Source organism: Heptranchias perlo, chromosome 3 (genome assembly GCF_035084215.1).
Source record: "Heptranchias perlo isolate sHepPer1 chromosome 3, sHepPer1.hap1, whole genome shotgun sequence".
In the NCBI taxonomy this organism is placed as follows: Eukaryota; Metazoa; Chordata; class Chondrichthyes; order Hexanchiformes; family Hexanchidae; genus Heptranchias; species Heptranchias perlo.
In genome coordinates, this window is record NC_090327.1 from 76535361 (window position 1) to 76551906 (window position 16546).

Sequence of the window (16546 nt, forward strand, 5' to 3'; positions counted from 1 at the left end):
GTACCACTGCTGTGCCTCGTTGGTGGGGTTTCTCACAGGTATCGTGAGCCACGTCTGCAGAGGGTATCCCTAGTCTCCAAGGAGACAGCCCTTAAGTCTGTCTTCTGCTTAGAAGAAATCCGGGATGTTGGACTCGTGCAAAATGAATGAATCACAGCCACTGCCAAGGAATCTGACGCATACCTGCAGAAATCTCTTCCAATGATCACACACCAGCTGTGCATTGATGGAGTGATATCCCTTTCAGTTTATGAACAGTCCTGGCTCATGTGGAGGTCCTCAGATTGCCATGTGTGCGCAATTGATTGTGTCCTGCATCCGTGGGAAGCCAGCTAGAGTGTTGAAACCCACTGCCCTCAGTCTGGCTGATGTTGTCATGCGAGAAGTTCACGTAGTCGGATGCCCTGGCAAACAATCCATCCATCACCTGTCATATGTACTTATGTGCAGACGACTGAGACACCCTACGACGGGCAATGCGTGGCCACCAGGCCCAGTCGGGAGCAGCTCGTTATGAAGGAGCCTGCGACCACCTGCCGACTCAATCTCAGCCTGCATAGGCTCTGCTCCTCAGGTGGTGTCCAGGAAGTTTAGCCTCTGCTTGTAGACCCTCTCATGTGGGTAGTGCCTCCTGTGAGCTCGGCCCCTCCGTTGGTCCCCTCTCTTCTCTTTTCCAGGTCCTTGTTGTGCACCTGCAGATCCCTGAACTGCAAGACATGCCTGCCGCGGATGGTGATGTGCCTCCGCCTCAGATGTACTGTGGAATACATCCATTGCACCCCCCATCCTGATCTTGTCAGTTTGAGGGGGTCCAAAATGTTGGTAAATTTGTCTGAACACAAGAATTCTCAGTCTCAAAGAATTCTCAGTCTAGACGCAAAGAACTCCCAGCCAAACCTTTGTCTGAGAGAATTGAGTGCCCAGCTGCAATACCTCACCTTTTATTGAGATGTGTCAACCACTGGTTTAAAGGGCCAAATCAACTTTGGCTGCAACTCGCCTCTGTTTCAATGGCGTGTTTCAGAAGCCATTGGAAACACATTCAGGAGAAGTTAAATCCCATTCAGTTTCAGAATACACAAAAAGTTAAGTACCTCGAGTGTTTAAAAAGTACCTGAATTGGCCCTTTAAATATCAGCCCACCGGCTTTAAGTGGGAACGGGACTTCCGGGTTTCTGTTGCGTGCGCGCATCCTAACCAGACTGGGCTAAATCCGGAAGTGGGTGCATTGGAGCTGGGATACACAGACAGAGAAAATAGGAGCAAGAGTAGGCCATTCGGCCTTTCAGACTTGCTCCACCATTCAAAATGATCATGGCTGATCATCTAACTCAGTACCCTGTTCCTGCTTTTTCTCCAAATCCCTTGATCCCTTTAGCATTAATATATCTATCTCCTTCTTAAATACATCCAATGACTTAGCCTCCACTGCCTTCTGTGATACAGAATTCCACAGGTTCACCACCCTCAGTGAAGAAATTTCTCCTCATCTCTCTTCCAAATGGCATACCCCGTATCCTGAGACTGTAACCCATTGTTCTGGACTCCCCAGCCATCAGGAACATCCTCCCTGCATCTAGTCTGTCTAATCGTGCTAGAATTTTATATGTTAGAATGAGATCACCTCTCATTCTTCTAAACTCTAGTGAATATAGGCCGAGTCGACCCAATCTCTCCTCATAAGTCAGTCCTGCCATCCCAGGAATCAGTCTGGTAAACCTTCGTTGCACTCCCTCCATGGCAAGGATATCCTTCCGCAGATACGGAGACCAAAACTGCACACAGTACTCCAGATGTGGTCTCACCAAGGCCCAGTATAACTGCAGTAAGGCATCCCTGCTCCTGTACTCAAATCCTCTTGAAATGGTATGTTGGCCTCCATTTGCCTTCCTAACTGCTTGCTGCACCTGAATGCTCGCTTTCAGTGACTGGTGTACAAGGACACCCAGGTCTCGTTGCACCTCCCCGTTTCCCAATCTATCACCATTCAGATAACAATCTGCCTTTCTGTTTTTACAACCAAAGTGGATAACTTCACATTTATCCACGTTATACTGCATCTGCCATGTTCTTGCCCACTCACCCAACTTGTCTAAATCACACTGGAGCCTCTTTGCATCCTCCTCACAATTCACATCCACCCCAGCTTTGTGTCGTCTGCAAACTTGGAAATGTTACATTTAGTTCCCTCATCCAAATCATTGATATATATTGTGAATAGCTGGGGTCCAAGCACTGATCCCTGCGGTACCCCACTAGTCACTGCCTGCCACCTGGAAAAAGACCCGTTTATTCCTACTCTGTTTCCTATCTGTCAACCAATTCTCAATCCATGCCAGTATATTCCCCCTAATCCCATGTGCTTTAATTTTGCACACTAACCTCTTGTGTGGGACCTTATCAAAAGCCTTCTGAAAATCCAAATACACCACATCCACTGGTTCTCCCCTATCCTACTAGTTACATCCTCAAAAAACTCCAACAGATTTGTTAAGCATGATTTCCCTTTCATAAACCCATGCTGACTTTGTCCAATCCTGTTGATGCCTTCCAAGTGTTCTGCTATCACATCCTTTATAATAGACTCTAGCATTTTCCCCACTACTGATGTTAGGCTAACTAGTCTGTAATTCCCGGTTTCTTCTCTCCCTGCTTTTTTAAAAAAAAATAGTGGCGTTACATTTGCCACCCTCCAATCTGTAGGAACTGTTCGAGTCTATAGAATTTTGGAAGTTGATCACCAATGCATCCACTATTTCCAGGGCCACTTCCTTTAGTACTCTGGGTTGTAGATTATCAGGCCCTGGGGATTTGTCAGCCTTTAGCCCCATTAACTTTCCTAGCACTTTTTAAAAAAATACTGGTTTCCTTCAGTTCCCGCTCCAAAAAGCAACTATTTTTACTTCCTAACCTCCCGTTCTTGGGGGTTAAAATTACCCCCATCCTCTCTAAGTTTGATTAGTTGATCAATTATCCCCCCCCTTTCTATCCTAAATGTCTTTATATCTTTTTTGATCTCTTCTCCTAAAGTCATGCCCACCATGTTAGTCTCCCTCGTAAATACTGAAGGCTTTCACAACACAACCTTGAAAGATCAGCCAGCACACTACAGCAGCTACCTATTAATGCTCGAGAATAGTATCCTCTTTCAGTGAAGTCTGATTACAATGGGGTCTGATTACAATAGGAAGTATTCTTTTTTAATACTACTGGTCTCTATCCTTGTCCATAAGTACTTGAAATGCTTTCCAATACAAAGTATCTTCGTAATGATCTTCAAATTCCATGATCCTTACTCTCTAACCTTTGGTAAGATGCATCTGTTGAAGCCTTAGCTACTGATGTAACAATTTGCTTTTAGTAGAGTTCAGAAAACATTTGTAAATGCTCATCTCTTACCTGTTCAGCACCCATAGAGGACAATTCTGATGTAGGCACAGAGGTCATTGAGGTCATGCTAATCTGCCCTGACATCTGATTCATGTTGCTCATACCGGTGGTGTTGGTTGCCATGGAAACACTGATATTCATATTGTTGCTGTACATGCTGGTGTTTGCCTGTTGTCCAAATTGTGGTGGGGACTGTTGTGAAAACATGCTGCATTACAAGAGGGGGGAGAAAAACAAAATTAACATATTAGATTAAATGCATTTCCCCAAAAACATTTTATGACGTGGGTTTCGTCTGTCAGATGTCATTAGCCTTACAAAGGACAGGCTCAATTATTTTGCAGTAGACTACATGGGCCATTAGCTGCCACATTTTTGAGTCACAATAGTCTTGTTTACATTTTCACCTAAACTTTCATCTCCTGGAGGTTAACTTTGAAGGTTTTTCTCAGGGATATGAAGATTGAGCTTAAGTGAAACCAAATGATGAAGCTAAACCTAAACCTTATTAGGATTAAGCACAAAATCACCAATTTGGACAAAGCTAGGGATTTGTGATAGACTCCACTCATCACTGATGCCACTTCCCTCACTGGCCACTCACTTCGGCTGAACGAAACTATGCACAACCTTGGCATAGTGTTCGACTCTGAGCTGAGCTTCATACCCCACATCTGCTCCATCACCAAATCTGCTTACTTCCATCTCGGCAACATTTCCCATCTCTGCTCCTACTGTCAAAATCATTTTTTTGTCACATCCAGAATTAATTACTCCAATACTCTCCTCACTCACCTCATTATCCACAATGCACAAACTCTACTTGCCCAAAATCCAACCACCCGTATCCTGTCCCACACTAACTTCCACTTGCCAAATCACCCTCGTCCTCACTGAACTACGCTGGCTCCCTGTCCCCCAACATATCTATATTCCTTTGGAAAGCCTTGGTATATTTTGTATGTTAAAGCCACTAAGTAAATGCAAGTTGCTGTTGCAACAATCCGGTAGAGAAGTTGTACGAATAATGAAGATTCCTATAGACATTACTACATAGCTATGCTTCTGCTTGTGTCCCAATTGATTTCTGATGATCCTCCCTCCCTCAAAAAAAGTAAATATGGCCTGCAATTAAAATGATCCAAAAAGTACTTTAGGGTACCAGATTTAACAGCAGCAAGTGCAGGGCATGTTAGATCAACACTGATAGCTGTTTTCCTTTATCCAAGATTCAAACAGCTCCTCTCTGTACAAGCGTCAGGGTACAGTAGCATAGTGGTTATGTTACTGGATCAGTAATCCAGAGGCCTGGACTAATAATCTGGAGTCATGAGTTCAAATCCCACCACAGCAGTTGGGGAATTTAAATTCAATTAATTAAATAATTTTTAAAAACTAGTATCAGTAATGATGGCCATGAAACAACCGAATTGTCGTAAAAACCCATCTGGTTCACTAATGTCCTTTAGGGAAAGAAACCTGCATCCTTACCCAGTCTGGCCTATATGTGACTCCAGACCCACAGCAATGTTGTTGATTCTTAATCGCCCTCTGAAATGGCCCAGCAAGCCTAGTTGTACAATCTCGCTACAAAAAGTCATAAGAATAAAACCGGACAGATCACCTGGCACGGACACGAAAAAGGCAAACCAAGCCCAGTCGATCCTGCAAAGTCCTCCTCACTAACATCTGGGGACTTGTGCCAAAATTGGGAGAGCTGTCCCACAGACTAGTCAAGCAACGGCCTGACATAGCCACACTCTCCGAATCATACCTTTCAGCCAACGTCCCAGTCTCTTCCACCACCATCCCTGCGTAGGTCCTGTCCCAACGGGAGGACAGACCCACCAGAGGTGGCGGTACAGTGATATACAGCCAGGAGGAAGTGGACCTGGGAGTCCTCAACATTGACACTGAACCCCATGAAATCTCATGGCATCAGGTCAAACATGGGCAAGGAAACCTCCTGCTGATTACCACCTACCGTCCTCCCTCAGCTGACGATTCAGTCCTCCTCCATGTTGAGCACCACTTGGAGGAAGCACTGAGGGTAGCAAGGGCACAGAATGTACTCTGGGTGGGGGACTTCAACATCCATCATCGAGAGACTTGGTAGCACCACTACTGACCGAGCTGGCCGAGTCCTGAAGGACATCGCTGCCAGACTGGGCCTGCAGCAGGTGGTGAGCGAACCAACACGAGGAGAAAAACTACTTGACCTCGTCCTCACCAATCTACCTAACGCAAATGCATCTGTCCATGACAGTATTGGTAGGAGTGACCACCACACAGTCCTTGTGGAGAAGGAGTCCTATCTTTCCACTGAGGACACCCTCCAACGTGTTGTGTGGCACTACCACCATGCTAAATGGGATAGATTCAGAACAGATCTAGCAGCTCAAAACTGGGCATCCATGAGGCACTGCCATCAGCAGCAGCAGAATTGTATTCCAGCACAATCTGTAACCTCATGGCCCAGCATATTCCTCACTCTACCATTACCAACAAGCCAGGGGATCAACCCTGGTTCAATGAGGAGTATAGAAGAGTATGCCAGGAGCAGCACCAGGCGTACCTAAAAATGAGGTGCCAACTTGGTGAAGCTACAACTCAAGACTACATGCATGCTGAACAGCGGAAGCAACATGGTATAGACAGAGCTAAGCGATTCCACAACCAACGGATCAATTCAAAGTTCTGCAGTTCTGCCACATCCAGTCGTGATTGGTGGTGGACAATTAAACAACTAATGGGAGGAGGAGACTCTTATAAACATCCCCATCCTCAATGATGGCAGAGTCCAGCATGTGAATGCAAAAGACAAGGCTGAAGCGTTTGCAACCATCTTCAGCCAGAAGTGCTGAGTGGATGATCCATCTCTGCCTCCTCCCGATATCCCAACCATCACAGAAGCCAGTCTTCAGCCAATTTGATTCACTCCACATGATATCAAGAAACGGCTGAGTGCACTGGATACAACAAAGGCTATGGGCCCCAACAACATCCCGGCTGTAGTGCTGAAGACTTGTGCTCCAGAACTAGCCGTGCCTCTAGCCAAACTGTTCCAGTACAGTTACAACACTGGCATCTACCCGACAATGGGGAAAATTGCCCAGGTATGTCCTGTCCACAAAAAGAACAAATCCAATCCAGCCAATTACCGCCCCATCAGTCTACTCTCAATCATCAGCAAAGTGATGGAAGGTGTCGTCGACAGTGCTATCAAGCGGCACTTTCTCACCGATGCTCAGTTTGGGTTCCGCCAGGACCACTCGGCTCCAGACCTCATTACAGCCTTGGCCCAAACATGGACAAAAGAGCTGAATTCCAGAGATGAGGTGAGAGTGACTGCACTTGATATCAAGGCAGCACTCGATAGAGTGCAGCACCAAGGAGCCCTAGTAAAATTGAAGTCAATGGGAATCAGGGGGAAAACTCTCCAGTGGCTGGAGTCATACGTAGCACAAAGGAAGATGGTAGTGGTTGTTGGAGGCCAATCATCTCAGCCCCAGGACATTGCTGCAGGAGTTCCTCAGGATAATGTCCTGGGCCCAACCATCTTCAGCTGCTTCATCAATGACCTTCCCTCCATCATAAGGTCAGAAATGGGGATGATCGTTAATGATTGCACACTGTTCAATTCCACTCGCAACCCCATAGATAATGAGGCAGTCCATGCCCGCATGCAGCAAGACCTGGACAACATCCAGGCTTGGGCTGATAAGTGGCAAGTAACATTCGCGCAATAACCATCTCCAACAAGAGAGAGTCTAACCACCTCCCCATGATATTCAATGGCATTACCATCGCCAAATCCCCCACCATTAACATCCTGGGGGTCACCATTGACCAAAAAGTTAACTGGACCAGGCACATAAATACAATGGCAACAAGAGCAGGTCAGAGGCTGGGTATTCTGTGGCGAGTGACTCACCTCCTGACTCGCAAAGCCTTTCCACCATCTACAAGGCACAAGTCAGGAGTGTGATGGAATACTCTCCACTTGCACGGATGACTGCAGCTCCAACAACACTCAAGAAGCTCGACACCATCCAGGACAAAGCAGCCCGCTTGATTGGCACCCCATCCAACACCCTAAACATTCACTCCCTTCACAGGATGCACTGCAGTAACTCGACAGCACCTCCCAAACCCGCAACCTCTACCACCTGGAAGGACAAGAGCAGTAGGCACTTGGGAACACCACCTGCACGTTCCCCTCCAAGTCACACACCATCCCGACTTGGAAATATATCGCCGTTCCTTCATCGTCGCTGGGTCAAAATCCTGGAACTCCCTTCCTAACAGCACTGTAGGAGAACCTTCACCACACGGACTGCAGCAGTTCAAGAAGGCGGCTCACCACCACCTTCTCAAGGGCAATTACGGATGGGCAATAAATGCTGGCCTTGCCAGTGACGCCCACATCCCAAGAACGAATAAAAAAAAAGCACATGTTCTGCCAGCCAATAAGCACATTAGTCTTTATTTCTTGATTTGTTCTCGAGATGATAACAACACTGGCAAGACTGTATTTATTGCCCATCCCAAGGTCCTGAAAATGGTTGTGGGCCTTTTCTCCGAGACTGCTGCAGTTATTGTGAAGACATGTCTACGGTGGCGTTGAGGGGAATTCATACCGTATATCCATATAGGTTGCCCAGACCCAAGTCTGTTTTACCCCTGCTCTCCGGTTGTAAGTATACAGAGTACTTTAAAACTTAAATTAAAAAGGTGATGGGAAATGATCAGAAGTACCTGTTTCCATTTATGTTTCCCTGTGGCCAGCCATTAATCTCAGATTGAGACTGCTGCATCATTGGACTCTGTGTATGACTCATCCTTGGGGACATTAATGGGCTTTGGGGGGTTGTAGCCCCACCAAATCCTGTATCAGACTGCTGATTCATCCCTGTTAATGAACAAATTAGATATAGCAATTCTGAACAAGCTTTAATTCTATGCACAACTTTAAAATACATATACAAAATATTAAGATAATAAATTTCAAACAATTCTCCAATCTATATAACACTGTTCCGAATATCAATTAGTGGAAGTGCCAATAAAAAAGGCTCCAGTTAAATGTCAACATGGCTGACACAAAAAGATTTTCTACTTGAAACTGCATACACATAATAAATTTGCTTTAAATGATGTCATCTGTTTTATTTAAGTGCATGTCACTGCAGTTCTATGTTTTGGCTCCATTGCCCATATAAAGAGAGCAGTACTCCTCTAAGAGCACTGAACACCTCTGTACAAAATTTGATAACTGGAAGCTAAAACAGTAAAACACAAGCAGATTTCTATATCCTTGAGCAGTTAATCTTTGGCTACATATTCTTGGATTAATTATGTTTTAGTGTGATGAGTCTCTTGGCTAATGGCACAAACATATTTTGATTTACCATTTTGCTCCATTACCAGTCCCCAGTTTTCAATCATATTAAAACAATCAAACTCCCATACACAAGCACCTGTTTGTATAGTCTGAAATGACAACATAAAATAGTCTCTATGCATTTAGAAAGATGGACAAGTTGAAATCCACATGAAGCGATAAAAAGACGAGAGGATAATGTAACTACAATGTACTGTAAATAAACAAATGTTTATTGTTCCTCATTCATTTTGTTAGTGTTCTCAAGTCCTACATTTTAACTTTACATTAACCCGTTCCTAGCTATAACAGGGCCATTTAAAAACCTAATTTATTCACCCAGCCTTCAGTATTCCCTCCCCTTACCTCTCTTTCATGTATAATAAAATGTAGCTCAAGATCAACTTTGGCCATAATTTCAGTCCACTGTCCTGTAAGTTTAATTGTCACAATACCTCACACAGAATTAACAGTTCGTGATGAAGCTTAAGCCACTATGCATATCTTAAAAAGGAGCTTTCTTCTCTAAAAAGACTTTCAATCTACGGTATCTTTGATCGCTTCTCCTCCCTCAGTTGACTCGTCAACTTTGCGGCCATTGCAGTCAAGGCTTACCCAGTTCCCACCGAGCAGGGCCATTAAACAGGAGCATTAACCCTGGGGATGCAGAGGACAACTGCAGTCAGACTAGCTAATTCAGCAGAGGCCATGAATCAGACCTGGGACCTTCTTAATCTATAAGGCTTTGCTACATTACATGATGCATTTACCCCAGGGTCAGCAGAGAATGGAGGTTACTATGTTATAGAATTTTCTCCGATCACAAGTATAACCCTTATCATGGTATCGTGTTGTGGGGGAACCAGGTCCAACTCCTCGGGGAGTGGAAACAAAAAGTCGCAATTCTCAACCTGCCTAAATTCAAAATGGGCATGTTCTTGGAAAATGGTAATTTCTACAATTAAATTTAGCAAACTGTTAGCAGTAGAATTACCATATACTACCATTAGAAGTATCAAATTAAGGAATGCCATTTCTTTAAAGTTAACTCTGTTCAAGCTTAATTTTTCTTTGCAATGGTCTTAAAAAGTTGCCATTGTATAACAAAGGAGTAAAGGAATTAAGGCTGTATAGTTGAGTTGTGATACAGTATATTGCCCGATAACAGTCCAAGATTAATAATGCAGTTCTCCCATTTGCGCATCAGCTTAGTGTCTACTCCTGAAAGTGATCAAATTATTTCAAATGCTCAATCAAAACTTGATAATTAGGTGCTGCAATAATCCCTGTTCTGCCTAGAACAAAATTTGGTAGATGGAAATCACTTCCTAATTTCTAAGCTTTGAATATGTGCTTCAGTGTACCAAAACCCAAAGCATTTGAAAGGCATTTTAAGCCCTAGACCCCATTTGCTGGATTGCTTGCATACAGAGTCCTATTGTGCGAGTTCCATTTAGTACTGGATTCTTCTAGTTTGACAACCTGCCAATGTGCAAAGGCTGGTGCAAAACTGATTACTTCTAAATTTATTGCGGTACATTATTCCCTTAAATTAGATCAATTTTGGAACTTACCAGTTCCTTTCAAGTTTTGTATAGATAGCAGCTACTGAGCAAAGTATTTTGTAATAAAGTAAAAAGTATACTTGTAAATTAAATCCAATTGGAGTTGTTTCATAAAAATAGAATATGATTTCAAATTAGATATAGACATAATTAGCAGCATTTTATAACGTGTTCTCCTTGATAACATTTTAGCCAGTCAGGATTTGTAAATATAGAACATACTAGTCAGTCAGTGTCCTGTGCCAATGTACACAGTGAGCCAAGACTAAATGTAGTCTTCAGGTGTAGTGGGGTTAGAGGCTAGGGATAATTGGATCAAAGTGTGCGGAAGTAGATCAATCCCCATTTTAAAGTCATACATTTCATCCTTATCGTTCTGTAATTTTTATTTATTATTTTGACATTAAAAAATGTTACACGCAAAAGTACTTTTTGTCCACTTTTCTATTATAAATTCCTATGCCTACATTTAGAATGGAAACTGGCTATATAAACTTGTCACATTTATTACACCCCGCCCCACAGTGGTAGTAGCATTACAAATAATATCTCACTATCAATCATTCAAGAGAAAGAAACTTTCAGCAACTTTGTGAATAGTTATCCTTGGGGCTGTAACACTGTACTTAACTAATCTTAATGCTTGCTATGGTGAGCAAATACATCTGAGGAAATGTGAAATCATTTGTGAAATATGAAGTATTTATTTGCTACCATGGAAGTTATATCTTGTGTATAAACTCTTGGCACATCAGAGCACTTAGGGAGTAACAACTGTTTTAATTCTTATGACAGTTTTCTTCACAAGGATAAAATCACATTCCCATTGTCCTCTGAGTAGTCTCTAAATAGGTTACTCCTGATAACTTTACAATTATGGTCTCCAAAGTTTTCTAAAGTGGGCACACTTTTGTGTTCTAGGAAAATCTAGCTCTGATAGTCATTAAATTGGTGTCACTGTACACTTTGTGTTCGGAAAATCTCTGCTACATAAAAAGCTTCATTTTGCTCAAATGTCACCTCCTTTAAGCTGAGATTTGTAAACCTCGCTTTCACATTCAAGCATGGCACAAAAGATGGCACAAATATGGATTTAATTATCACACCACAAATTTGTAACCTTGAAGTGCATAAAACACAACACCAGGAAAACATTTTACAGTAATCCAATATAATTAAATGCTGCTCAACTGAGATTTTGGAATTTGTAAACACAAAAGCAAAATATTTTCAGAAGGTCTATTTTAATAACCAAACGCCACTCAACTTTCAAAATCTAGCATTTCACAGTAAAATTCTACTAAATCCTGTATTATTTCAAGAGCTGATTTGTAAAACTGCACCCTAAAAATCTATCCCCTGGGGAACACTAAATCCAACTCCTTTGCATTCATGTATGTTAGGCAGCAACAAGATTTGCAAGACAAATAATGATCACAGTGCTCAACTTAAACATGCCTGCGCTCAGTTTAGTTTTCTGTGCTGCTTCAGTATTACTTAAAAAATCTTAAAATTATGTGTGCTGGCAATATAGCTATTTAAAACTCTCCAATAATCTACCTTCACATCACTGGGTCTTGTACAACTAATTGAAAAGTCAATTCTAGATATGAGTGATTGACAGCCCATACTTGAACTGGGATGGCTGCAATGCTCTACTACGGGTGATATTGATGGAATCATGACTTTTTTGTATAAAGGTGTGCAATGAACCGTTACAAGTTGCTTTTCAGGTATGAAACTTAATCCAATCAATTCAAGCACTCAGAATGGTTAGATCATTGATTTCCTTAGCTGCAGCTGTGGTGGAATCAGGAACTTGCTTACAGTGAAGACATTTATTGGCTCTGCAATATTCATCTTACACTATTCAGAATACCAAGCAACCAATAAGTCTCCATTCTCTACACAGCACCAGTCAGTGGACAGAAACAAGTACTACAGCATTACTTATTTGGGTAAAAAGGGACAGTTACAGCTCTATCCAGTTACCACTGAAATTACTAGACAGTCCAGCTCCCAAGCAGAATTTTATTCTGATGGAATTGAGTTGCTGTTTTAAAAAAAAAGAAAAAGGGTAAAAATTAAATGTCAAAACAGACAAGGGGGTAGTTCAGACAACTAAGAGTAAATTTATGCTCTTTATAGACTTTACAGCACAGGCGGATGCCATTTGGCCCACCATGTCTGTGCCGGTCCTGCCCTTTCCCCATATTCTTTTACATGCTTCCCTTTTCACTCATCCAATTCCCATATAAATATTACAGTTGGTGTCTCAATAAAGCATTCCACATTCTAATAATCCTGAGCATGAAGAATTCAACATTCTAATAACCCTCTTCTTACAAATAAATGTGAACCTATTACTGTGAGGTTAGGATCAGTATCTTGATCCTGGACCAACAATCCTTGTAAATAATTTTTGAAGATCAGAATAAATTAATTTTAATGTAGCTGCATATATGGAAAATCTTATCAAGATACACTGTAAGTGACCTGACAAAAAATGGGTTACTTCTGTGAGTTTTTCAAAATTAGAAGACTTGTGCTGTCACAGAACTACAATGCCATTAGCCAGAACTGTGTTATGCAACCAGTGCATGCAAGTTAGCACTGAAAATCCACATTCACAAAAAAGGGAAAGCGGTCAGGTTAAGTAAGACCAGGTAAAGACATTACAAGCAACAGCTCCACACCCAATGCAAAGCCAAAATCAATTAGCTCAATCATTCTCAACACACAAAGATAAAGAATGATACAATCTTTACAATAAATAGCTTTGCCATTCTAATAGTTAACAGCACTCAGAGGAAAGGCAGTACCTGAGCTGGGAAACTGGAAGGCATTGTGCTGCATTTGGGGACTCATTACAGGCCCAAACTGTCCTCCCACATTTCCTATCATTCCCTGGTTAGCCAGATTCATCTGGGAGCCATGCAAGGAGCTGTGAGAGAGGAGCTGTGACCCAGGATTTGGGGACACTGGGGAGAACGGACTGGTGGAAGGTGGTGGGGAAGTAAGCCCAGTACCATAGTTTGGAGGGTATGGGAACTGCTGTGGTGATGCCTGAGGAATCCGAGGAGTGCTCATGGCACCTGCCATGCTGCCAGAGGCTGCCATATTTGGTGAGATGTTCAAACCCTGCTGCCGCATCATCATGGTTCTCTGTTGTGCCTGCTGCTGCATCAACTGTCTTTGACGCAGATGCTGATTCAAAAGCTCACGCTGTCTCTGGGCCAGCATCTGTGCATTAATAGGTCCCTGGAAGAATAGAAAATATACCTATGGTATTAACATTCAGATATTTAGTAACCTTTACTTAAATGATTTCTAAGGGGCTGTGTGTTTTCATTGAATATTTACGCAGACACAGTTCATTAAATCAAAAGCAAAATACTGCAGATGCTGAAAATCTGAAATAAAAACAGAAAATGCTGGACCCCTCTGGCCTCTCGATCTTTTCATTGTCATGCCGGCACGACATCGACCGTCTTAATTTCTTTACTCCCCTCGTTCTCTCTAACCTATCTCCCTCTGAACTCTCCATTCCCTGACATTGTCTTTAAAACTGCTGACAAGGGTGGGGCTGTTGTTTAGCGAACAGACCTCAACCTTGCGGAGGCTGATGCCAACTCTCCGACACTTCCTCCGACCTCCCCCTGGACCATGACTCCACCGCCGAACATCAAGCCATCGTTTCCCAGACTGTAACTGACCTCATCTCCTCTGGAGATCTTCCCCTCCATGACCTTCAACCTCAGTTGCCCCAACCCCGCACAACCCGCTTCTACCTCCTTCCCAAGATCCACAAACAAGACTACCCTGGGAGACTCATCATTTCAGCCTGTTCTTGCCCCATGGAACTTATTTATTCCTATCTCGACTATTTTTTCTCTCCCCTTGCCCAGTCTCTTCCAACCTACATCCACGACTCTTCCAATGCCCTCCACCACTTTAACAGTTTCCAGTTTCCCAGTTCTAACTGTCTCCTTTTCACCATGGGCGTCCAGTCCCTCTACACCGCGGGCCTTCTGCTTCTTCCTTGGAGAGGCCAAACTAGTCCCCATTCACCACCACCCTCCTTTGCCTGGCTGAACTTGTTCTTACGTTGAACATCTTCTCCTTTGATGCCATTCACTTCCTCCAAATAAAAGGTGTCGCTATGGGAACCATATGGGTCCTAGCTATGCCTGCCTTTTTGTGGGATACGTGCGTCATTCTTTGTTACAGTCGTACGCAGGTCCCCTCCCCCACCTCTTTTTCCAGTACATTGATGACTGTATCGGTGCTGTTTCCTGCTCTCGCCCCAAACTGGAAAATATCAACTCTGCTTTCAATTTCCACCCTTCCCTCGCTGTCATGTGGTCCATCTCCGACTCTTCCTTTCCTCGACTTCTCAATCGCCATTTCTAGGGATAGGCTATCAACCAATAGCTAGTATAAGCCCAGCGACTCCCACAGCTACCTAAATTACACTTCCTCCCACCCCACTTCCTGTAAGGACTCTATTCCCTTCTCCCAGTTTCTCGGTCTCCGTCGCATCTGTCTTGCACCTTCCACACCAGTGCTTCCAATATGTCTTTTTTCCTCAACCAAGGATTCCCCTCCACTGTAGTTTGACAGGGCCCTTGACCATGCCCGTCCTATTTCCCGCACTTCTGCCCTCATCCCTTCCCTCCCAGAACCACGATAGGGTCCCTCCTTGTCCTCACCTTCCATCCCACCAGCTTCCACATTCAACATATCATCCTCTGCCATTTCCGCCACCTCCAAACACATCTTCCCCTCCCTATCCCTTTCAGCATTCTGAAGGGGCCATTTCCTCCTGATCTACTCTTCCATTCCCCCCAAAACCCGCTCTCCTTCCCAAGGCACCTTCCCATGTGAGTGCAAGAAATGCAACACCTACCCTTTCACCTCCTCCCTTCCCACCGTCCAGGGCCCCAAACACTCCTTCCAGGTGAAACAGCGATTTACTTGTACTTCTTTCAATTTAGTATACTATATTCGCTGCTCACGATGCAGTCTCCTCTACATGGGAGTGACCAAACGCAGATTGGCTTATCACTTTGCTGAGCGCCTCTGCTCAGTCCACAAGCGTGACCCTGAGCTTCCGGTCGCTTGCCATTTTAATTCTTCGTCCCACTCTGTCCTTGGCCTCCTATATTGTTCCAATGATGCACAATGGAAGCTCGAGGAACAGCACATCATCTTTCAATCAGGCACTTCAAACCTTCCGGACTCAACACTGATTTCAATAACTTCAGATCATAACCACTGCTCCCATTTTTTCGGATGCAGCTGCTGGTAATGCTTCTGCTGTTGCCATTCACTGATCCTCTAGACCCATCTTTTGTTTCTTCACTTGTCCCATTACCACCCTCCTTGCCTTGCATCCCTTTTGTCATTTAATCACTCCTGCCCTCCACCCTATCACAGACTCTCCCTTTTATTCTTTCCTTCCCCCACTTAGTCTGACTCTTGCTTAAAAACGATTAAAACCTTTAACTTCTCTCAGTTCTGACGAAAGATAATGACCTGAAACGTTAACTCTGTTTCTTTCTTTACAGATGCTGCCTGACTTGCTGAGTATTCTAGCATTTTCTGTTTTTATTAGCACAGTTCATTACATTGACCCTAATAAACAAGAACACCTGCAATAGTTGTTCACATCAATTCCCTTATAAAGGTTCCTGTACTTTTACTTTACAAAACAAGATAAATTTATAAAATAAGTATTTTTCAGTACCTTTCATTTTCCAAAATTACACAGGATTTATTCGAATAATGTTCACGAACAGTTGATTGACTTTTCCCAATTAAAACTCTGCTTTGCTTCTGGACAACGTCAGATTGAGTTGTTTTGTGGGATACTATATTTCTGCATATTACAATGGCAACATAAATTTTTCCTACTGTGCTAATTTCAGTTCATTGCAGCCCTGACTTTTCATAAAAAATTATGAAATATTATTCATCAATTTTTAGCATCAATTCACTGCTCAATTTTTTTTGTGTATTACTCTACGTTGAAAATTGTGAAACTTGACAATGTAGTGATACATCAATATCAGAGACCATTATCCCATCTGGCATCATTTGATCCTAATTGTTTTTTTAGCAAGTAAATTATCTGAATATTGGAATTACAACTTTCACAGACATTTCTCTTCAATATCTACAACTGAAATACAGACTTAACATGCAT

General features: G+C 43.1%; 1 protein-coding gene across 9 annotated transcripts in view; it reads right to left on the minus strand.

Moving 5' to 3' along the window:
• The window catches only part of ncoa2 (nuclear receptor coactivator 2), a 280623-nt gene that overhangs the window by 20701 nt on the left and 243376 nt on the right, over positions 1-16546 (minus strand). For 6 of the 9 annotated variants that reach the window (XM_067980345.1, XM_067980351.1, XM_067980349.1 and 3 more), the window contains 3 exons: positions 13161-13599; positions 8149-8302; positions 3400-3598 (listed from right to left, as the gene is read on the minus strand). In XM_067980345.1, the coding sequence (XP_067836446.1) occupies positions 3400-3598; positions 8149-8302; positions 13161-13599 (792 nt within the window). The remainder of the gene's footprint in view (positions 1-3399; positions 3599-8148; positions 8303-13160; positions 13600-16546) is intronic. The other 3 variants (XM_067980354.1, XM_067980353.1, XM_067980352.1) reach the window with 1 other exon arrangement.